This window comes from Anguilla rostrata, chromosome 3 (assembly GCF_018555375.3).
Source record: "Anguilla rostrata isolate EN2019 chromosome 3, ASM1855537v3, whole genome shotgun sequence".
NCBI lineage: Eukaryota > Metazoa > Chordata > Actinopteri > Anguilliformes > Anguillidae > Anguilla > Anguilla rostrata.
Window position 1 is genome coordinate 68,941,725 of NC_057935.1, and position 25,000 is coordinate 68,966,724.

The 25,000-nt window shown below is 46.9% G+C and overlaps 1 protein-coding gene across 3 annotated transcripts in view; it reads right to left on the reverse strand.

The window, feature by feature from the left end:
• The window catches only part of LOC135251772 (receptor tyrosine-protein kinase erbB-4-like), a 340,021-nt gene that overhangs the window by 53,913 nt on the left and 261,108 nt on the right, over positions 1 to 25,000 (reverse strand). For all 3 annotated transcript variants that reach the window (XM_064329533.1, XM_064329531.1, XM_064329530.1), the window contains exons 11-17: positions 23,869 to 23,959; positions 22,230 to 22,429; positions 18,833 to 18,965; positions 13,092 to 13,185; positions 11,131 to 11,285; positions 10,113 to 10,157; positions 2,205 to 2,337 (exon numbers count right to left, since the gene is read on the reverse strand). In XM_064329533.1, the coding sequence (XP_064185603.1) occupies positions 2,205 to 2,337; positions 10,113 to 10,157; positions 11,131 to 11,285; positions 13,092 to 13,185; positions 18,833 to 18,965; positions 22,230 to 22,429; positions 23,869 to 23,959 (851 nt within the window). The remainder of the gene's footprint in view (positions 1 to 2,204; positions 2,338 to 10,112; positions 10,158 to 11,130; positions 11,286 to 13,091; positions 13,186 to 18,832; positions 18,966 to 22,229; positions 22,430 to 23,868; positions 23,960 to 25,000) is intronic.

Sequence of the window (25,000 nt, forward strand, 5' to 3'; positions counted from 1 at the left end):
CAGCATGTACAGTAATGAAATATACAGTAACTCATATCAATGGAGCCTTTGAATATGATTAAATATGAATTTGAATATGAAAGATCTACAACTGTCATTGCAGTGGTAGAGAGAGAGAGAGAGAGAGAGAGAAAACGATTCCCCAGTGAGGACTGAAAAGACTGCCATCATGTATGCGTAAATCTGACTGAGAGAGAGAGGCAGGGGATATATCAAAGTCCTTTCTTCCAACAGGTGACATTAAACAAGGCTTTAATGTCCCAGGTGACATACAGTAGCGAGCTCTCTCTCTCTCTCTCTTTCTCTCCTCTCTCTCTCCCTCCCTCTCTCTTTTTCTTTCTCTCTCTGTCCTCCGCAAGCAGCAGGTCTCAAGAAGTCTGCTGTCCTTCCTCCACGTCTTCATTCAGGGGGTTGTGATTTAATGGTCCCGCTCTTTTTCACAGCCAATCACCGCAAGCTGATGACATCATCGCCAATTTCTCTAAAACATTCTTCCCCACCCAAAATATTTCTTAGTATTCTTTCTGGGTACAATGCATGCATCCAACTGAAGGCTAAACTAATTGGTCTGGATGTCTGCACTTAGAAGAGTTGAAGGTTTTTAAGTTCATTTTTTTAAGGACAAAAAAATAAATAAATTCTCTACAGAGGAGGACGAGCAGGCCTAACTGACAGCTGTCAATAACGCTTGACACAGAGCCTGCAGATTATCCAAACGCGCAGTGACAGGTAGTGCTTCTCTTTTCAGGACTGTGGACAGACAGGAAGGAAAACATGGCCCCTTCCCTGCAATGAGAAGCTGTTCACTCCACCGAATACTAAATGCGTTCTGCGGGTTAGCATTCCTGCTAGCTACCACAAGTTCACTTTCAGCAAGGAAGACAAGAACCCTTCAATAATGCTACACTGTCTGTGATGCGCAATAATGATTTATTAGAAATATATCAGTATCACCATACTGCAGTTCACAGGGCATTTTAAGTGTGGAGTAGCTACAGAAACCAGGTCCCACTGTGACTCTCCAGGACCAGGGTAGTTAGCTCTGTTATAACGCACTGCTGTATAGTGTGTACTATACTTTAGCATAATGCAGTATTGTATAGTATTGTGTAGTATAACATAGCATTGTATTGTATTGTACAGAATGGCCATCCTTGTACTGGATTCATGTTTGTTAAATACATACAGCAAACTAAAAAAAGTACAAATCCATACTAGGGTAGCATTGCACAGCAGAAGCCAATTAAATTTGCAACTGAGCAAAAGAAGACAACTTGTTAGAAACAAAAGTTCTCCGTTTTAACACTGGCCCTTCCTCCACACCTGCTACGCGAAGCTTAGCCCAAGGAAGCGTTCAGCAGAGGCTCTGAACTTGTTAAAGGCTGAACGAAGCAAACAAAAGGGGTTTGTTTTATGAACGCTCTTTAGTGGCATGCTACTGAAGTCCTTACTGCTTTATGATCTCATTAGGTCTCGCTTTAATTAATCCTTCAGTCAGTTTGGGTGCTAATGAACTCTGGGCATTGTAATAAACTTGTCCCCTTTCATGTTAATCTGTAGGAGGAAGTGGGCGGAGCCACGGTATGAAAGAGCCAATAGAACGCTTGAATGAACTCACCGGCGGCATTTCATTTTCCACTCACAATTTAATCACTTGGAGGACACTTTTAGTCGAAGCAGCTTACAAAAGTGCATTACACATGGTAATAAAAACATCACGAGTCGGCTGGTGTTGCAATCATATAACTATACTAGGGATGTTTCTGAAAATGTAATTAAGATAATGATAAAAACAAAAAATGAGTAATTAAATAAATAAAAACATTCAGTGTTGACTGCAAATCAACACTGAAATAAACATTGTAGAGTCCACACGTAAAATGTATCGTACAAATTAATGAAAGCCTTATTTTTTTTAAAAGCAAGGCACATGAGAAACGTTACATGAAAGAACAACATCAGTTTAAATTAGTTTGCATACTGTGGTTACCAGAAAACCGTGAAATCTTGCAACTCTAGTATGTTGGTTCTTTCTCAGCTATTCCTTACTACACTTCCCAGAATTCAGCCTGTTCACATTTAAAGGGGGTGGGGCTTAATTTTCACTTTTTTTCCCATCTGGAAAGTGCAGTGTGAGAACATGTTTTTAGATGGCGCTGTGCAAAGTTAAACGCTGTTTTAATGACTGACACCCCGCGGCTCACCTCTGTCTCCAGGAAGCGACGCAGGGCCCTCTTCTTCTTGATGCTCTTGCGACGGATGTAGATGGCCACGCTCAGCGCCACGATGACCACCACAAACAGACCCCCAATAATGCCAGCCGCTATGAGGGGAGTTCTGCAGGAGAGGGGGAGAGGGGGGAAAGAGAGGGGGTGGGAGAGAGAGATAGGAGAGAGGGGAGAGAGAGGGGGGGGAGAGAGATAGCGAGAGAGGGGGGAGAGAGAGGGGGGAGAGAGAGAGAGATGGGGAGGGGGAGAGCGAGAGAAAGAGAGAGAAAGAGAGAGAGAGAGAGAAGGATGGGGAGGGGGAGAGAGATATTCCAACCTATAAATCTCTTTTGGCAAAACTCTTTTTGAATTTGAATTTTAACCATCTTTCATTTCCACTCTCAGCACACCAATGACATTACATAAATGAAAACAAAGACAAATAAAAAACAAAAAAACCAAGATTATAAAGAAAAAAACACAAATCTGTCACAAAGAAGGAAACTTATTCCATTCCCTCTCTGTATTCCTTGTGCAAAAAAGCACACCTCCCTCCACTGAACATAAAACACCCGTATAATTCTAAAACTTCACCACACATTCTGAAACACACTCAAGCTCTCCATTGCTTTATAATACTGAAACTCCATCACTCTGTCCCAGGTCAAACTACAACAACCACATCTTACCTATCCCCTCCACCAATCATATTTTTCATATTTGTTTTGAGAGAGAAAGAGAGACAGGGAGAAAGAGAAGGTGGAGAAAGAAAGTATTCTAACCTGTAAATCTCTTTTGGCAAAACTCTTTATTTGGTACACTAAAACACACCCATGCATATGAGGCAGAGAAACAGACTGTAGGTTTTTCAGACAGAAAAATAAATGAGACAGAGAGAGACAGAGTGGCACAAAGAAAGGATCTAAGAAAGAGAGAAAGTACAGAGGAAAGGACAGTGTCCACTTTAGGTAAAGGAAATAAAAAAACATTTTCTGGTGCAGTTACTGGACTTGGGACACTGGACACACTTTTATCAAGGCCAAGGATCAAACTGATGATTGACTTGACTTGCGACAGTTTCCTGTACATTCCTACATTCTGAATTCTTGTCGTCTCCTTTGAAAATCTGAGGATTTTATTGCCCGTGCTGTTTGTTGCTTGTCCACCTTCCGTTCGCCGCACGCGATTCAAGAGACGCTTTCGAATTAAGAAGCAGCACAAACCGTCCCTGCCTTTCTCGGCAAGCGCGCAGACGTAAACACATACACACATACACACACGCACACACACACACGCATGGACACACACACGCACACACACGCATGGACACACACACGCACACACACACATGCATGGACACACACACACACACACATGCAAACACACACACACACACACACACACACACAAACACACACGCACACATACACGCACACACACACACACATGGACACACACACACACACATGCACACACACACACACACACACACACACACACACACACGCACACACACACACACACATACACACACTTCTCCGCGCGTTCACGTTCAGCGCGATCCACTTCCGCCACGCCGCGCGAAGCTCGAGCGCTACTTCCTCCCGCTAACAGGCAGACGGATGTGGGACTTGGCCGCCGCCGCGGGGCTCACAGCGCTGGAGCGGCGCACGTTAAACCAGGCGAACGGAGCCGGCCGAACAAGCTGCACGGCACGAGCGCGAGGCGGCTCCGCTAAGCGCGATGGAGCTCGACTCGCTTCACCCGGGGAGACGCACGGAGCGAAACCCGTGCCAGCTGTGCCACGCGCTCCTGTTCTGCCACGGAGCCCAAACACTATTTTAGGCATTAAAGGGGTCAGTGGTGGGGACGGAACGGCAGGGGATCTCCTAAATATTATTAGTGATTCCACGTACTTCCCAGGAATACAGCAGACGTACGCTCAGAGAGACAGACACACACGCAAACACACACACATACACACGCACTCACACACGCACACATACACAAATGTGTACCAACATATGCGCACACACAAACTCACGTGCACGCGCACACACACACACACACACACACACACTCACACACACATTTTGACAGGGCCAAACCCATCAACAGACATCAGCGCGTTCATCCTCCGCATCATCGTCTCCCTCGCTCCTTGTTCAGGGAGATTTGGATTTATAAGAAGTCAAACTTTGGCTTCATTTCACAGAATGGAAGAGGGGGGGACATGATTAAAGGGCTTCTCCCTCTAAACAACAGGGGCGGCCGTTATTTATCTGTCCCGCGCGGCGGTGGGGGGGCCGCACAGACTCGCCAGCGGGGGCCGCCCGCTCCAGATTAAACCAAAGCGACGGGAGGGGAGGAAGAGGACGGGCGAGGAAGCATTCTCTTCACACCGGGGCGCCAGCGGGTCAGATGAGCTCGCCCCCCCCCCCCCAGTGGAGTATCTCTCAGGTTAATAAAGTATCGATCCGCGGGCCAGCGCCACAGAGACCCCCCCCCCCCACCCGGGCAGCCGGCCTGCCCCGGGACTCTCTCACCACGCTACCTGCCCATCTCTCTCGCCCCATGCTGCGTTCATTTACCTACATTGAAGAGGGCGACACCCCCCCCCCCCCCCCACCGGACAATTTCACACCAACCATGCCTGACTCTGCTCTTTCGTGGAGGACAGACGGGGAGGAGGGTTTGGGATGCGGGGGTTTTCGGGGGGGGGGGGGTGCATGAAATCAGTAGCGGAACCAGTGTGGTAGTTTCACTACTAGCTTCTTCCAGGGTGAAGGGAAAAAAAACGAAAAAAAAACTTTAAGAAACTGGTTGCATAACCGACATTTCACTGCAATACCCAGACACTTTTGTGTATGCACTGCCCTGCATTATGAGCTAATTCCCTATTCACTTATTTAAATGCAATAATAGCCTAGGAAGATTATTTAGTGGGGAGGAGAAAATACAATCACAGCACAGCGATAGCATTGGTGATAATCACAGGACTAACACACGTTATTGGGGATCACTGGGTTGAACTCTAGAACATTCCCTACTGGATTGTCAACAAAGTACACATTTTTAAAGCCGCATTTTATGGTAGGGAGGAAAACCTCCTAAATCTCAAAAGCTTTCATCTGCTGCGTACTGTATATTGCAGGCATATTTTATTCCCCAAATCTTTATTTGTAACTGCACTCAAAAAGTGTTTATGTAATTACTATTATGTATCATGGTACATGTTGGTTGTGAAGCGATGTTGAGGGAGCAGTGCCATTGAAGCCCAAAAAGACTGCAGCAAATACAATAAAACAAAACAATAATTACATGTGGTGCATCAGTAAGGAGCGCATGTGAGAACATACACGTGTGTGTAATAACAGTAATGCGTATGTGCAATCTCTAACTTTCAGGTAACAGTTTTCCTGTCTCTTCTTGCAAGCGCTTGTGTGCATGCTGCAGAAATGTTCGACATGTGCATAGGAGTAGTCTCGTGTGCGTGTGTGTGCATGCGTGCGAGTGTTTTTGCACATTTGGAAGTGTATGTAATTCACATACATCACCATATCGTCAATGTATCATTACTTGTGGTGTAATAAAATACGGGAACAATGTATAAAACGGGCTCTAATTCCTACAAGGTTCACCCAATATCGATGTAAATTTCCCCAAATTAAAGCTTGCACTTTAACCTCATACTCACGATTTCATTTCTAAAACAAACAGAAAATGCGTCACTGTCCAAATGCTTACGGACTGCACTATATATTAGTTGCTCAATGCCTGTACAATTATAAAACATAATACTTGGTAAATATGAGTACACAGAAGACAATGAAAATCAAAACTTTAACTGTTCAATTGAATCCCTGCTGTTGCTAGGTAACTAGGTAACGCGTGGATTCCAAATTTCTCCAACATATAACAGATGTAATCTTGTTTACATTCTGTTTTTTTTTTCACACAATGTCGGAAAACAACGGTAACCCAGCATCTACCCATTTGTGTTTTGCCTTTTTGAACTGAACTCAAAACCAAAATCTACACAAAGCGAGAGAAAAAATATTAATATGTATTAGCAGCTAGCTAGCGAAAGGCCTGGGGAGTTACAGATGAGTCACGCAGCAGTACAGTCGAGGGGAATATTACTGAACAGTTGTATTCAAAGTGGAATTCCTGCGGGTGAAGTTTGCATTTGGGTCACTAGTGCTTAAATCTGCGACAAGATTTGATTAAATCTTCAAACTGAGCGAGTGGAAAACTCTGCTCAATCTGAACTCCGTTGAACCATGCCATTTGCCTGTCATCAGCAAAGTTGAAATTCTTTTAAAACAAGCCCACTCCCCTTCCCCCATATGCAGAGCCACAGCACTGACACTGGCAAACTACAGATGTAAAGACATATACAATTTAAGTTGCCTCCCGTAGATGTAAAGTATGTGCAAAAACATGTGCAAGGGTCATTTACAGGATTAACTCATCTATGCAAGCTGAATAAATAGCACTGATTTTACAGTTCTGTGCACCGTCGAACACTGGCTAATTTGGCCAATTTGAACGGAGAAATATGGATTCGAACCTGTGGCGATTTGGATAGGGCTGGCTATGCCCCAGCATGCATTTCAGAAGCTCTCTCTCTCTCTCTCTCTCTCCTGCGCAGCGGTGCTTCAGTGTTGCGCGCTGGCGCGCTGGAAGGGTTTCCCTGCTTAAACGCGGTCCCGTCGCAGGGCTCCAGCAGCCGCAGCTGGTCTCGCCGTCAAATTCTATTCGCTCGTCGGCTAACCGCTTCAATTTCCAATCCGAGGCGCTGATGGCCCTAATCAATTGAAACCAAGTACCCCGGGGGGTCTGTTGTAACGCGGCCGCAAATCGCCAGCTGGTACTCGCCATCGTGTTCCGAAGCGGCTCCGGCGGGGGTGACTCTGGCGCGTGCGTCTCCTCAGATTGCGCCTGTTGCCGCTAATGCGGCGGTTTCGGTTTTCGCGTCGTCCGCCCGCCGCCCCTACCCCCCCCCCCTCCCCGCCCATCTCATTAATCAAAAATTAATTCTGCGGCTCGTCGATTCGCTCGTCGGCTCGTCGAACGCTCGCGCGTTCGCTGCCTTTGACCTCCCGTCCCGAACGTCTCCCGTGAGTTCCCCGTAAAAGTCGTAAATTCGTAAATCTTTTTCTCGCTGAAAAAAAAAAAACGTTTAGCAGCACTCTTTTCTCTTCCAGTGGGAACGAGGAAAACCGTTTTTTCTTTATTTCAGTTTACCGAGCCAGAAGTGAATCAGAGAAAGACTTTTGACTTCATGGCCATGTCGTTAATCGTCACCCTCTGTTTGTCGTTTTTTTATTATTTGCCTCTCTTGTACTCTGCCGTTCTGATATCGCCTGTGTCATCTTTAGCCGTGGATATGTTACACCACTCTATGCCCGTGTGACTGCAAGCATACAGCCTGAGTGGAAGTATACCCACGGGCGTGTAGCTGACATGCTAACCGTTGTTTTACAACATCGTGGGGCACTCGATAGTGTGTGTTTATGTAAGCGCACAGTATGTTTGTGGCCTTATGCATAGAGCTTTCTCTCGTAGAGGTAATCCAGAAACATGAATAACACAGTTAACAGGTCAGTGTTGAATCAACTCTTACATAGAGTATAGAATAGATATATGGTCCCAATTGGAACTGTGTGGACAGAGCTGAAGTAACACTGGACATTTTACTGTGGATGCAGCATTTCCGGCTGAGAAGGAGAGCTTTTAGCACGCGGCCACAGATATGTTTTGATGATGTGCTTGAATTTTTACGGAGAGAGTGTAAACTATGTTTTATGAGAGGAATTAAACGATGAGGACGGGGAAAGCCCAAGAAAAATATAAACTGGCACATAGATAAATACTGGAGAGAAAAGGAGAGAAGCCCAAAGAAAAAGAAAGAGAAAAAGGTGGATATAATTAACTCTACTCATCATCCCCGTGTTGACCTTATTGATCCCCTGCAAAGCCAACAGCACTAACACACATGCATGCACACACACAGGCACGCACATGTGCGCACATACACTCACATACGCGCACACACACTCACACAGGCACACACACATACAAACAGGCACACACGCACACATACAAACACACACATGCACACACACACACATTCACCTACACACACACACACATTCACCTACACACAGGACCCACACACACACACACAAACACACAACACACACCCTACGCACACACACACACACACAGGACCCACACATACACACACACACACACCCTACGCACACACACACACACACACACACACACCAAACACACACACACACACCCTACGCACACACACACACAAACACACACACACACACACACCACACACCAGCACCGACACACACACACCCTACGCACACACACACACACACACACACCCCCATCTGCTGTCACCCCTGGGCATGGAACACCACGGGGCCGGAGTTCAGGTAACACCTCTGTGCGGTGCCGGCGACGGGCGGCCTGGCTAGATTGGTGAGACCTCGGGGAGGGGAGACGCCGTGTGTGGATGTGATTTCCCCCGCCGGTCATAACATGTCTGCCGTCAGACAGCGCGTTCTGTTTCTGCGGCTACTGATTACACCGGGAACCTGCCTACCCAATAACACAGGTGCTACTGTGGGGCGGCTGTAGCCAGAACAATTACCGTTAAATTAGTATTCTACACAGAACCAAATCAACATGCGTTTAACAAACAGGCTACACATACAATACAAACGTTAATTACTTAAAGTCATGCAACAAATGAACAAGAACACAATAAACAACATCTATTATTACTGATATAACCACATATACAATCTGATAAAATGTTTCAATTGTTGTTAAACTTTGATTATTTAGATTGAGCTAATTTTAATTGCTTTTATAGTTTTTTTCATAGAAATGCTATGGCCCCATTCTACCTTTAAAGTCTCATCGCACTTGTGCAAAGGGACTGTCCAATAAATAAATCCAATTCATTTCTTGAGACAAAAACCAATGTTTCAATACAGTAGTTTCCTAAAAACGAATGTGGAGTTCATCGCTTTGTCCTTATCGGTGACGAGCCACTATCTACACAGAAATGAGAGCACGGGCTTCCTAACAGGACAGCCTGGCAGGTCAGTGTCTGTCCCTTCTGACTGCTCTCTGTGACCCCACCGTGACCCCGAGGGGCCACGGTCACATGACACGCTCGTCACTGTCTGTCATGGCTCCTCCGGGCTCGAGGGAGACCGCAGGTCCGCCAGCCTCACGGGTCAAACGTGACCCTCGCTCGCTCCAAGCAGAGCAGAGAGAGAGAGAGCGTGGAGAGTGTGTGTGTGTATGAGAGAGAGAGAGAGAGCAGGGAGAGGGAGCATGGAGTGTGTGTGTGTGTATGAGAGAGGGAGAGAGAGTGTGGAGAGTGTGTGTGTGTATGAGAGAGTGAGAGTAGCTGGCCATTACACATGAGCAGTTGTGACAGTGTGACATGGACTGTGTGTGTGTTGTGTACATGTAGAGAGTAAGATGAGAATGGAGAGAGGAGAGGAGAGGTGAGAGAGGAGCATGGGGTGTGTGTGTGTGTATCTGTGAGAGAGAGTGTGGAGAGTGTGTGTGTGTGTATGAGAGAGAGAGAGAGAGCAGAGAGAGGGTGTGTATGTGCTTGAAAAAAAAACCAGAATAATAAATAATTACATTCTTCTAACCTAGCACCAGAAATTACTTGATAAAGGGGGTGGGGCAGGGGGCTTGTCACTTTAATGATTGATGATGTCATAAGTAAACCAGTGGGGAAAATGTGTGGCTGTTTGAATATACATGGACCCACAGAAATATTTTGCTTACTAGTACCAATCTACTGCCTACCAGCAGGAGGGGGATAGAGAGGTTATGATTGGTGGAATGTACCTGTCCATCATCCCCACGCAGTCTTGTATCCGGGGTCCAATGCACCTGGGAGGGAGACAGGAGAGTTCATTAAAACCTTCAACAGAGACGGACAAAAAAAAAAGCTCTTTCTCCTGTTCAGTCTCATGCCGTGTCAATTTCGCCGGGCGATTCTAACAGAAAAAAAAGAAAAAGAAAAGAAAGAAAAAAACTGGGAAGGGATTCAAACAATCGACTGAGAGATTGTTATAGATAGCACTGAAATATAACCTGCTGGGTCAAGAGCCAGTTTTATAAATACTTCTGAAAGCCGAAGACCAGAGAGCTCTGCCCCTCAGTATTAATAAATACAACACGGAGCACTTCCCTTAGCGAGAGGGCCCTATCGCCGGGGGCTGCAGAGGGGGGCAGGCGGCCACTAGGGGGCAGACTGAATTACGCAGCCGAGGACTGGGATCCTCCTCGGCTGCGACTCCTAGCCCCGCCGCGCGGCTCCGACTTCCAGTGATGTTGCCGCTAATTAGCAGGTGACAAGGACCACGCTGACCACCTGTGTTTGCGGGTTCCACTCCCTTTGCCCTCAAACAGCGTCGACCCGATTCCCCCACTATGGTGGTGTTAGAGGCTGAGAGAGCCATGGCCTGTGCGTGTTCAGACCAAACACCCTCACTGGCACTCTCCCCAGTGAGGGAGCTGTAATTTATATTGTGGTGCCAAAAATGGAGGTGTGACTGCCGGTGACAGTGTCAGCACTCCGCAGCTGGTACATGACTCATTCCAGTTAGTAGCTGACCATTGCTGCCGCTGTGTGTTAGATCATGACATTACTGACTTGCTTTGGCAAGCTCACTATAGATTTTAAAATATATATATTTTTTTATTATTTGAGTATTTTGAAGACCTTTTTGCCTTGAGGCGACAGTGCTAACCACTGCTCCACCACTCTCAATAATAATAATAATAATAATAATAATAATAATCGTACACACACACACACACACACACACACACACACACACGCGCGCCCGCTCAGTCTTACCCCTGCGTGCAGTTGGTGTGGCAGGGGTGGCACTCCTTGTTGGCCTCTGCGTATTTGAAGATGAAGCTGTTGGCCCCCTGCAGGCCATCCGGGCACTTCTCCACGCAGTTGGGGCCGTCTTTGAAGTGGGAGCACTTAACGCAGTGATCGGGACCCTGTGTTCCACAGCCGGGGCGGGACGGGGGTGTGGGGGGGGTGTGGGGGGCGTGGGGGGGAGGACGGGGGGAGCGGGAGAGGAGGAGGAGGAGGAGGAGGAGAGAAACGTATAAAAGAGTAAGCAACCAGGCCGAGGATCATAACCATCCCTCAAAGCACGCACAATAACCATAAGCACGGACACGGGGAGGATTTATGGAGATAATAATGGAGGCTGTGAGAGAGGAGACAGGAGCGGGGGGCCGTTAAGGAGGCTCTCAGCACAGGCAGCGCTACGGGCGCTAGGGGACGCTCAGCGCTGACGGACACACGCTTTCTGACGGACGTGAGGACAAAAACAACTTCTCATGGGAGCAGGGCTCGCCATGCCGTAACCAAAAAACATCTGCTGGATTCTGTGCTGGATTCTGTGTGTGTGTGTGTGTGTGCGTGCATGTTCCTGTGTGTGTGTGTGTGCATGTTCCTGTGTGTGTGTGTGCGTGCATGTTCTGTGTGTGTGCATCTGTGTGTTGTGCATGTGTCCTGTGTGTGTTGTGGTAGTGTTGTGCTGTGTGTGTGCACCTGTGCGTCTGTGTGTGTATGTGCGTGTGTGTGCCTGTGCATCTGTGTGTGTGTGTGTGTGTCTGTGCGTCTGTGTGCGTGTGTGTGTGCATGTGCCTGTGCGTCTGTGTGTGTGCGTGCATGTGTATCTGTGTGCATGTTCCTGTGCATCTGTGTGTGTGTGTGTGTGCGTGTGTTTATGTGTGCATGAGTGCGTGTGTGTGTTTGAGTGTGTGAGTGCATATGTGCTCTTGCACATGCAGCGCATGCACACTCACATAAGGATATCATAATGATCACAGTATAACATGGCAGTTTTAAACGCAGTGACACATTTAATGTGCCTTTCTACCACCAGGGAAGGTGTAAATTGCATCCAGGAATCCAACCCTAATAAACGAATAAATACTTTAAATTTGGCAATTACAAAGACTGAAAAACAAAGCAAAACAAAAGAAACAAAAAATAAAAACGTAACTGCCGGACTGCGGCTAATGAAATTTACTGCGGCCTCTTCAGCTAAGCAGCCCTGTGCCTGGAGCTTCACACAGACCCGGGAGCCTTTGATGCTGTCAGTGTCAGCGCGTATTTGATCTGACAACGGACAGCCTCTTGTGTTCGAAACGTCAATAACACACAAGGCGGCTCGGGCCTCCGTCACATATCAGGCGCTAGTTTGGGAGGACTGCCCCCCCCGCCCTCCCGCCCCCCCCCCAGCATGGCCGAAGTGGGGGAGGCTGTGGCCCGCCCCTTTAGGAAGCCCGTGTGGCTCTCCCGCAGGGCCGTCATAAATGTTCTTTACACTGCCGAAATCCACAAATACCCATTTAACAGACCCTCGTAAAATAAGAAGAAAAAAAAAACAACTCATCCACTCATCTCTGGTGGGCCAGGTAGATACATCACCAATTCTGAAAAAGACTGTCACTGTCGACATTTCTAACACAGAAAAGCTTTATTTATCACCATGTTTACCTGCAACCTAGGGCAGGCTGTGCCATCCCTTTGCAAAAGCAGAGGCCGTGCTGGAGAGGGATGTGAGTGGTCAACGTTCAGGCATAATGGCAGTTTTTTTTTTCCTATTAGGGAACAGCACACTAGCTAACAGTGCGCAAATATGAGTCCCATGCTCTCAGTCGCCAGTGTCGATTGTGACATCAGCATTAGAACGTTCAGCTGAGAACATTCCGATCACGTGCAGTACGTGTGATCTCACACTTTAAAGGGGGTAAGTACAATCAGTGCAGGGCCGGGCTGCATCTTACCGGGCCGTGGCACGTCAGCATGTCGTCCTCAGCCCTCTCACACTGGGCATCGCATTCCAGGCAGACCGAGCCGTTGGCAAACTCACGCACATCCCTGAGAGAGAGAGAGACATAGAGAGAGAGAGAGAGAGAGAGAGAGAGAGAGATTCAGATAACTTCAAATTCCTGAGCTGACTGCACACCGGTGAATGGGAGTTGACGGGATGAATGCGCAGGTGTGAATGAAACCATCTTATATTCAACACTCTGAAAAGCGGGGAGAGAAAATTGTGCCGGCTTCACATTATTGCCGTTCAGCAGACGCTCTTATCGAGAACGACTTTCACAAAACTTTTTTTTACATCGTATCCTTTTATAGGCTGGATGTGGACTGAAACGATTCAGCAATTCAAGCACCTCGCTCAATGGTACAATAGCAGGGGCCTAACTGGGAATCGAACCTGCGACCTTTAGGTTACAAGACCACTTCCCCTACCCATTATACTGCACTGCTTCCCCACACGTTATTATCAAGAGGTAAAAGACCCTTTCACATCACGGTGATTCTGGGCTAAAATACATTTGTTCTGTTCAATGGAATAAAAGATATTTGATTCTCAGGGCATCACCAGAGTGCTTATTCAATTGTGACGACCGGGCCACGTCATATTCTCTGAGGTTAGTCAAACGCAAAGCACCAGCTGCTAACGTCGCTAACGTCGCTAACGTCGCTAACGACGAACCGGCCTAAACAAGCCGGACCGCTTTTCCTCGGAGAGCGAATTACGTCGATCGCCCAGCCTCGGCCAATGAGCAGCTCCGCCCCGGAGTCGGTTAAATTCTCCAGGGGCGCCAGATCCACCCCCGAATCCAGTCACCGAGCCGTCCCTTCCCGGCGGGAGAATCCGCGAATCCGCGGAGCGCGCCACTCCCAACAGCCGGCCCGGCCATAGAGGCTGTTGTGATTAAGTGTGGCCTTGAGCTGGATCAATATTCTAAATAAGCGAGTGACGGGACCAATGAATAATTAACGGAGCTATAATTAATTTACAAACACAGGGCCCGCTCGGCCTTCTGGGAGGACGAGAGAAGCTTCTCTGAACTTTTTCTCTCTCGCTCTCTCTTTTTTTTTTTTTTTTTTTTTCCAAAAGGGCTAGCTGAGGAGATTACCTTGGACGAAGAAGGAGGAGGAGGAGAGGGAAAATAAGATGATAAAGAAGAAGAAGAAGAAGAAGAAGACATTGACAGCCTTCCATTTATATTCTTATTAATGTTTTCCCACTTTCAATCAAGCCAGTCCAGGGGTGGATCTGAGGGGGGTTTTTATTGGACACGGAAACGAGACAGCGAGCCAAAGCACTACAGCATGATGACGTGCCTGTCTGAGAATGAGACACTTGGAGCTAGTGAAGCCAGCACATCGCTCAGACTTCGTCATAACTGCCGGTCATGAAATCTTACTGCTGCTAATGCAGCAGCAAAAAAACCTCTCAGATCCTGTTTAAGCCTAAAGAATCTCAAAGAGATATACTGTTTGTGTTAAAGTTTAAAACTACGGAGGCCAGGGGTATTAGATTCAATCACACACACTTGCAGAGAGACGCACGCACACACATCGTACACACACGCACGCATGCACGCACAAACGCATTATCGCATGCACACACGAACAGACATACATACAGTACACACGTGTACTCACACACACACACATACACATGCACGCACTATATGTAAGTTGCTGCCTATATTATAACTTCCAGCACTGTGGTACTGTTCCCCCAAAAATCCTCCCCCCCATTCCCATAACACCCACACTACCTCCTGACCAAAATCTCACACCCTCACCCACCAGACCCCACCACCGTGCCCGTGTCCAACAGGATGGATTAAGTCCAGGCTCAGCCGGGGAACATGTGTTCTTTCTGCTTTTTAATTAAAGGGGATCGACTCTCTGGGAGGAAGAATTCAATTACAACTGACTACTGTTTATCTAGGCATGAAAAAAAAACACACATTGGATTATGACAGAGCCAATCCTTTGTCCAGCAATGTTCACTTTAAAACCATTCATTTTTTTTCTTCTTCTGTCTCCTTCTTCTTCTTCTTAATTAAAAAATATAAAGCACACAGAGAAAAGAAAGAGACTGGGAAAAAAAATGTTCAATATTATTCTTTACTGTAGAATTAGTAGCAGCCTTAGAAGAGTGCCGGTGAATATGAGCATGGCATTAGGCCTGAGAGACGAAGAAGGACACCCGGAATGTCACTGCGCAGGCAAGCAGGGAGGGAGGAACGGGGCTCCTGGCCTCCGTTGCCCCTCGTGTTCTGGACTAGCAAATCCCCGCAAAGGTCTCCTCCAAAAACAGATGCCCGGTCTCCAAAGTGCGTCACTGGTCCGTCACCTCAGACACGTCTTCGTTTTTTGGAAAGGCTTTGCCGTTATAACCCCAGGTCTCCCTTTGTTATTAGCATGCTGGCGTTCGTTCTTTTCCCGAAAGTTCGTTCTCTTGAGATATAGTTTTTTTTGGCGGGAACTCACATCCCCAGCTAGGCAATAAAGAGCTTTCTTCCTGGTTGGGGGCGGGGGCAATCATGACCAAACCGAGGCTGCTGTGCCCCCCCTCTCTCTCCTCGGGGGGGGGTAACGAGAACTCGTTCCCGTTTCGGGAGCGTTGCCTCTCACCGTCCCACGCCAGCGCTGTGAGACGGAGCGCGGCGCGGGATTAGCAGGGCCCGGGGCCCGGGGCCTGTCCCGCCTCGCCACCCCGCTGCATGCCGGTCGCCCAATCCGCAGGAGCGACTTTTTCATTAAACCGTTTTTTTTTTTCTTTTCTTTTTCCCTGCTCGCTTATCTGGCGTAAGTCCACCCCCCCCCCGAATCCCAGCGGGGCATCGCGAGCCAGCCCGTTCGTCGCTTCCAGCTGCTTCCCCTTCGCCCTCTCGCAGGGGGCGGACCAGCTGAGGTACTGTCCCGTGACCGCCCCAGTCACATTGGGGAAGCCCGTCCCTCTTACCCTTTTGAGTTTTGCAACATCGTTCGAAATTGTGCTTTTTAAATTTCATTTGTCTTTTTTTTTTGCACAGCAGCAAACTAGACAGTCCACTAATGTAACCTAGAGCTGTGTTTTTATTTTCTTTTTTTTAAACAAAAACAAAGCACAGCTTTTATGTGGTTGGCTACAAACAGCATTCAAGATCAACCCCTGCAACTATTTCACCTATCACTTTCCTGAGCCAATGAGCAGGCTTGGCTCTGGGTGGCTGAATGTGATTGGCGCATTGGCTGGATGGCTGAATATGATTGGGGTTCACAGCAGGACTAACAGACAGAGAGGATGGACAGGTAAGGAGGTACTGGCTCTTAGAAATAGAAATAGAGAGTGTCACATTGTGAAGCAGACAGAGGCAAGCTTGCCCTGAAAGTATGAGTGGCTTGGGGGGGGTGGGTGGGGGTGTGGGGGGGGGGGAGGGGGGGGTGTGTGGGTGGTTGTGTGAAGGAGACCTTGGGATGTGACATGGGGTTAGGTGGGGTGGGGCAGAAGTCAGTCTCATCTGTCAAAATGTTACCCGCCCTACGCTATAACAACTTTCTGGTTAAACTCTACAATCACTAATGTGTGCTCGCAACCTTTGATTGACTGGTACTGAAGAAAAGAAAAGGCAAGTATAATTTCTTAAGTATAAAAATATCCCTGCTTCACACGTGAACACGTGGGATATCCACAAGACAGAGTGCTTCAGAAGCGCACTGCGGAAAACAGGCTGTGTTTGTGCGTGGCGCCTCCTGCTGGTGAACAAGCAGTGGTCACGTGCACAGGCAGCCATGCCGTTCGTCTCGCCCTCCCCCTACCGTACCTCTTTGAGCTCGTCACTCTTTTCTCGACCACAGCATGCCTGGTGCGAAGCTGGGTTTTAGACCTCGAGACTCTGGGTTGGGAATGCAAGAAGAAGCATTACAGAACAGGGTCGCTTCGATTCCTGGATGCTGATTGGCTGAGACCGATGATTATTCGTTGATTATAAATCCGATGCAGTAACAGCTACTCAAACAGCCTGTTTGTAAATAGTATCACTCCAAGCAAAAAACGTTACTTAAAAAATAATATTATAAAATAAGCAGTGTTCTGTCATCAACCTATTGTTTCTGTATGTTGTAAATGTTTTATAAACGCAACATGACCGTGCTGTATTGTGTAGCTGCATAGCTGTAGCCATGACTATGATTATGACCATGATACAGCACGGCCTCTCACGCTGTATGGCTTAATTAAAATATGTCTTTGCTGGAGGGCTGCGTCGGTGTGTGAGAACAAAGGCATTGTGTGCGACCTTACATTTCAGGACTGTCCCGGAAACTTCTACTCTAAGTTCAGTCCAGCCCTGGTATGAGCTAGCTGGAAGTACTGCGTGCCGTAAAGAAAATCCCTGATCACATGACAGCCTGACTACAGATCTGCTGTCATTAAATGGAAAATAAGCATTTGAAGAAGTGCATTAATTTATTTTGCTAAACACATAAAACCGGTGATATTAATCTGTCATAAATAAAAGAAAAATCTGACTGCTTTTCACTATTTTTTTTTCAAGCAGAAATGTATGAAAAATGCCACGCCGTCTAAGATATGTGACAGATCGGTTGTTCATTTATTTTCAGAATTAAACACACCAGTATATATGATATTCTTATCACAAACACACTGTATTATGACTCACTTAATGAATTAGCCAATTTTCTCAAAAACCGACTTGAGATAAATATGCATAATACAGCAATTACACCACCAAATACATACTATAAAAACAAATCCGTCTTTTAATGTTGAAAGAATGGTTTTAAGTGTGGGAAAAGTGCATCTGTCTTTATTCAAAAGCTATATCACTTTTCTTGGAATGCTTTGTGTCATATGCTGCCTCACAGTTCTGGCAACACTCACTGTACGTTCGTTTAGAAAAAAATAAACAAAAAAACAAACCACGTTCTGTATCTTGTGCACTGTAAGTGAATATACTCCATCCATATGCACAAACATACAGGCACATATGGCAGAAAGAAAGCTGAATTAAAGTTTAAAAAAATAAAAAAATTGTGTACCTCTCGGGCACTGTTGGATACACTAGACATGAAACGGCACACTGCACCACGCTAGTGTTACAGCAGAGGACACCTCACGGGTAGAAAGTTCCAGAAATCCGGTAATTGGCGGCAGCGGCGCTGCCCACAGGCCCCGCCCACTCGCGGCAGCTGAGCGCCGTCTCCTCCCGCCTCGCTCTGGAGCCGCGGGTTTGGTTCGGCGCGCCTTTAATTCGGGGTCACGGTGATAGGCGACGGTGGCCCCCCGGGGGACAACGGCGCGGGGCAGACATGCGTTACCGCGAGAACGGGCGGCTTTGGTGGTTTTTTTCCCGCCGCGGCTCGCGCAGGACGGCGGTTGTTTTTGAAACGCGAGAGCGCATGTTCCCCGCTCCGGGTTTGTGCGGCGCGTGAAGCGCTAACGCTAAGCTTCCAGCACGTGATATCTAACCGTGATATCTGCACGGTTTTCTGATGTGTTTCATTACTATGCAAGGCTCAGAGTTCAGACGAGCGCCACAGACGTTTCTGAGACACGCGAAGGACGCGGCGTTACTGTCACGCTTTCTGCGAAAACCTGGGGGTTTCTCGCTCCACGCTGCGTGCGTGTGTGTGTGTGTGTGTGTGTCATCCACGATTCTTAAAAATACGAGACGGTGTTCCGCGGTCCCCCGAGACGTCAGCTCACCCTTCGTACAGGTTGCAGGACTCCACGCAGATGCGCCCCCTGCTGAAGAAGCGGCAGGACAGGCACTGGTCCGGTCCCGGGCCCCAGCACCCTCTGTCCGAGCACAAGGGGTCGCATACCATCCGCTCCAGGGCTGCAGGACAGAGGTATAACACATTTATAACACTGTTATAACACGTTTGTAACATGTTTATAACAGATTATAACAACTGCATTACAATTATAACAACTACATTAGAGCTGTCATAATAATAGGCTTGATTTTACTAATTCCCCTTTTGAAATGAGCTGTTATGTTGACAGCTGTATATATAAAACAACAGCAATAATCCATGAATACTGATTGGACGGCTTTTAACTCATTTTTTAGGCGATTCCTAAAGAGACACAAAATTCTACGTTGCTGGGTTACACTGTCGGAAAGTTGAAATTCTGGTCATATTGTAATTGAAAAAAACAACAAAAAAACAAAACAAAACATAACTCCCGGTGTATGGCCCTCAGGGTATTTTCAAAAGCGTGTGCGTGTGTATCCTTTGTCGAAATGCGGAGACAACAAGCGAGCTGGAATCGTGAGGTTTAGCACACGGGCTGCGCTCGTTAGGAAGAGACCGTGGAGACGATCGTGCGCTGGGGCCAGCAGAGAGGGTGGCTCCGTGTTTTTGTGCCAGGGCTGAAGAGAAGTGCTGGCAGGTGGCAGGGGGGCAGGGGTGGGTGCCAAACGGGGGGCACTGGGAGGGGGTTAGGATGATTTCAAGAGTCAGGGGGCCCTCAAACAATAGAAAGCATACTGTATAGGGGTGCCATATGGGTGGGGGGGGGACCAGGGTTTGACTCCTGTGGGAGTTTGCTGGGTTCTGGGTTTGACCTCATGTCCTTGCTATTTCAGGCCTGTTTTTTGCTCTCTTTTTTTGCTACTCTTTTTGCTACTCTACATCTTTCTGAGTTTTCTGTAAAAAAAAAAGTGCTATACAAATACACACCATGACCGACTTTTGTTAGTGCCATTGCAGAGTAGCATCAAACTCACTCAGTGTGGATACCCCCCACCTGCCCCCCCCCCCCCCCCTCGATCAATGGCTGGGTGAGGAGGGGACTAATGGACATGACTGACTGGCCCACTACTGCTGTACTTAAGTCCATTAAAGCTCCCTTAGGTGTATTCAAGTCTCTCTCTCTCTCTCTCTCTCTCTCTCTCTCTCTATATCTCTCTCTCTCTCTCTCTCTCTATCTCTCTCTCTCTGATGCCCCCTTGTTTCCGACCGGCATAGAGCATAACGTTTTCAGAACCTCGAATCAACCATGTGACAACGATGCCCACTGCTGAGCTGCAAGCACGTTAAAAAAAACAAAAAACAAAAAAAAAAACATTTGATAGCCTTGTGTTCTGGATATGTGGCTGGGGCGCTTGTCCTCTAAAAATGGACGGGTCCTCTGCTGGACGGGGAATAAATAAATCTCAAAAAAGCAGCGAAACACAGATTCTAAACGATATCGGCTTTTCAATACCAAGCCCAGCTTCGGGCTGGGAGCGTTTTTGTCTTTTCGGTGCCACGCACGGAATATTTTTTTAAAAAAAAAAAAAGCTCTTGAGAGGGAGAGGAGAGGGAGCGAGTTTAAAATCAATGGGAACGAAGGCTACGTGAATAAAAGAACACGGCCTGTTTGGAGAAATGAAAGCCCGTTCTGTTCATGTTCCAAAGCTCAGTGTGTATTTAGTGCTTTAGGTCACTGAGGGAACAGAAAAACAAAAACAACCAAAAAAAAAACAAAAAAGGAAAAACACACAGGCACACTAATGGTAATGGGGGTGATGGTGTGCCTGTGTGTTTGTGTTTGTGTTTGTGCGTGTGTGTGTGTGTGTGTGCGCCTGTGTGTTTGTGTTTGTGCATGTGTGCGTGTGTGAGAGAGAGAGAGGGGGGGGATTATAATGAAGACACAGAGATATCAGAAATTTGGCCGCTTCAAAGCATAGCGCCCTGCTGCAGAAGCACAGTATGCGCTGTGCTGATGTTGAAGGCCGCGGTGGGACTCTAGGGAGGGGGGGGGGGTGGTGTTGTTGCTGTGCCGTTTGGAAGCCGCTGATGTGGAGAAACAAACATGATCACCAGCTCAAAATAACACCCTGTTCTGCTGAAAGAAAAGAGGACAGAAAGAAAAGGATTCGGATCTTCATCGCCGTCTCCCCATGACAAGTCCAGAGGTGGGGGGGTCAGACAGCACTCGCACTGTGTCCAGGCACCGATGACCGACAGCAATCCCACAATCCTCAACCAAGGTTTCCAGAGGTCCCCCCCCATCCCACCCCCCCGCGCTGGGGTTCATTGAAAGCCCATCGCTCGATAACTCGCTTGATCTGATTACTGCGCAGCGGCCCAAAAGTTGAATAGGACCTAATGGCGCTAACTGCGCACTTAGCTCTGCAAACAACTCGCCCCGGGTCAATATCACATCCGCTTCGTTAGCACAGGGCTGCGGCAGGCGGCAGCTGACGTTGCGCACCTTGAAATCTCTTCTAGAAGCTTCTGAGAAGGTTGGGGGGGCGAGGGGTGGGGATGGAGGTATGATCTTCACACAGAATAACCCCCCCCTCCTTCCCTTTCACCCCCCCCCCCCCCCACCAGCAGGAGCCAAACCCCGGTCTCCACCCCAGTCTTCCTGCCGGGCCCGTCCAGGTGTGGACGGCCACATGGGGAGAGGGGTCACACCAGCCCCCCGCGGTCTGTCCTCTGCGCCCCAAAGTCAGGAGATCTCCAGCTGTGTCCTGCGTCGTGACCGTCCTCCTCGCCATCACGAGCTCAAGCGTGGCGAATACGCCGCGGCAGTGTCAGCAGTGGCAAGGAGCACCGGATGACGCCGTTTCACACGAACGTCTGCTTAACGCTTCCAGGTAAGCTTTCAAAGCTTCAAAGCAGGTGTGATTCAGTGCACTGCAAAGCTTTGACACTGCCGGTAATTTTTTTTACAAAAGTCAAAGGCCTGTCTACTTTTCTTTTGTGCTACTGTTTGCTATTTAAAATGAAAAAAAGTAAAAGAAGAAAGAAGAAAAAAAAAGTGAAATTAAATTTCACCTCAAACAAAGTCTGTGGTCCATCAGAATAGCTTCCAAGCTGGACTTTGAGGCAAATCTGGCAGCCATTTTGGAGCTAACCCAGTCGGTCAGACTACACAGTTGGTATTTCCACCACCACAGCAACAGCCGCATTCTGCTCAGAACAGAGCTTGATCCAAATTGAGCAGTTATTCTTCGACAGGAGTAAAAAATGAGGTCAGATGATAAGGTGAGCTCATTGGCAGCAGGGCGTAATTATCACAGGTGTAGATCAAACACACGTTTAGGGGTTCAGTGCGATAGTGGGGCGATAGTTTCTGGGGGAGGGGGGGCACGTAAACTCACTGCACTCCCTGGGCTCGCGGTTGTTCCGGATCAGGACCTTCTGGTTGCCGGTGCGGAAGAGGCTGGTCCAGTTGACCGTGTTGTAGTAGCAGAGCTGGCTGTTGTTGGTGATGTAGACGTTGCCGGCGCTGATCTCGCTCAGCGACTGCAGCTGCAGGGAGGAGATCCACTGCTGCTTCAGGATCAGCAGGGAGATACCACTGTAGGGGAGGGGGGGGGGTGGGAAAGTCCAATAGAAATATTGTTAACATCTGTTGAGATGATCAGAATGCAATACAGCAATACAGGGGACAGAAACATTTAGAGATATTCAATATCTCTATTGCCAAAGCATGCTGTTTGTACAAATAAAACATTGAAAAGAAATTATAACAGTCACAATAAACAAACAGGAACACTAATGGCCATCGTAATAGCAATTATAATCTGACTAATAACACAAAGTTCTAAATTATATTTTAATAAAATATGTTCTCAATATTTGTATAATAACAATTAATTGCAGTTTATAGTATTTTGTCACAGGCAATATATATATATATATATAACTTCTCATGGTCTCTCTCTCTCTCTCCCTCTCCCTCTCTCTCTCTCCCTCTCTCTCTCTCTCTCTCCTCTCTCTCTCTCTCTATCTCCCTATCTCACCCTCTCTCCCTCTCACTTTAACTTCCCTTCACTCTCTCCCCCCTATCTCTCCTTCTCTCGCTCTCTCCGTCTCTCTCATGGTGTCAGGTGACTTGGGGCTCCTGTTGCCCCACACACTGTGTGAAATGAAATAATTGCCACATTGGCTGGGCTTCCTCAGACACACTCATGCAGGATAATCCACATTGGCAGACAGAGTCCACACTTCTGTGACACTGTGTTTCAGCACAGCCAGAGTCTCAGCCAATGACAGTGCAGTTCTCCGCAAACGAAAGCACTGGATCTCCATCACAACTCCAAACACTCCCTGAACTCTGACCTTTCCTGAAGTCCTTTGAGCATGCTCTGCTAAAAACAGTTAACGTCCTCTATAGATGAAACTATATTGACAGCTATAGCAAGAATGAAGGGTAATCTGAGCTATTCTATGAGAATAAGGAGGAATTACACACCCTTTACAAGACAACCGGGGCGGGGGGTGGGGGCAAAATCCTCATAAAGATCTCCATTTACAACAAGGGTAAAACTTTGGCTCGCTCACCAAAAATGATAAATTATGAGAACAACACAAGCACTTATTTATATCCATTTAATAGCCCTGTTTTAATGCTGCTTGGGACCTCTTAAACCTCGCCCTATTTATTCTGCTGCTTTAATGTACTGGACGCAAAATGTACTGTTCCAAAAACTAATTATCAACTCTGCGGTGAGGGTGACATTCATTTTTAAATATGTATATAACTGACTAACTGTGACAACTGAGAATTGCATTTGTTCTTCCATAAGCAGTTTCTGATTCAGGTCAATGGGAGACATCCTTTATCGCCACTGTATTTACACTGGGATAGTTTGGAATGATTACTTGAGAGTCATATTACTAGAAGTCAAAAGCAGAAATGTTGTTGGTGCTGTTTAAATGTGTTGAGTTGTTGTGGATTAGAAACTGAACTCGCTGGCTTTCTTGTTTCATCATAAAGCCACTTTTACTGCTTACCTGTACAGTGACCTTCCACCAATGGTTGCCAGGTTGGAGAAGACACTCAGGTCTGTCATGTTCTCCGGCCAGGACTGGATGTTCAGGAACCCTTTTTTGGGGGGCAGGAAGAGAGAATGACATGTACAATCAGCACTGATAAATTATCTCTGATACATTACATTACATTTTTACATTACAGGCATTTGGCAGACGCTCTTATCCAGAGCGACGTACAACAAAGTGTATAACCATAACCAGGAACAAGTATGACGAAACCCCTAGAGAGAAGATACATGAACACCAATGCAAATCCATCCCATAGGTCCAGTAAAATGAGATGGACAATAAAATGTGTGGATGCGTGAGACTAGGTAAGATACTGCTGCTACAATAAAAAAATAAAATAAAATAAAATAAAAACTTTTCCACACCTTTGAAAAACTTCATTACCACTGACCTCTTGTTAAGTGGCTCAATCAAATGTATCCATAAATGAACAGTGAACAGCGTGTTCTTGTCCATCTCTTGTTTCATTTACCATTTCACAACGGTTGCTTAAATAAACAGTTTTGATAACAAGAACAAAAATGAGGTATAAAGAGGAGATTCTAACTTTCACTGAGCAATACTTACGAGAAGTAAGCATTTCGCAAATTGCTAAAATTGCTTTAACATTGAAAACCCCAGACAGACCACATTTGTAAGGACAAATTAAGTTCTGTAACTGAAATTAGATTGCTTTTATGCAGGTACTAAACAAATATATAACTTTGGGAGCATGTTTTGAAGGAAAACAATATTGTCCTAATGAACAGAATGTGCTTAATATAACAGCACTTCCACCGGTATTATTGCAAGAAAGGATACTTTTGCAAAGATACGGAACAAAACAAATTATACCATTTTGCAATCAGAGCTGTAACCTTCATATAACCTACTGCAAACTTGCGCTGTTTAGTTTTTAATATGAAATCTAAGTTTCAGTGGCACAGGGAAGCGGGGCTTCTGCAAAATCAATGAGCATTTTCTCTAATGGCAAGAGGATAGCGAGACCACAATGCTCAATTAATCAGGACTAGCTGAACTGCAGGTGAAACACAGTGAAGATGTTCAGTGTTAAATCAACTTTTACAGCGTACATGTGGTCCCT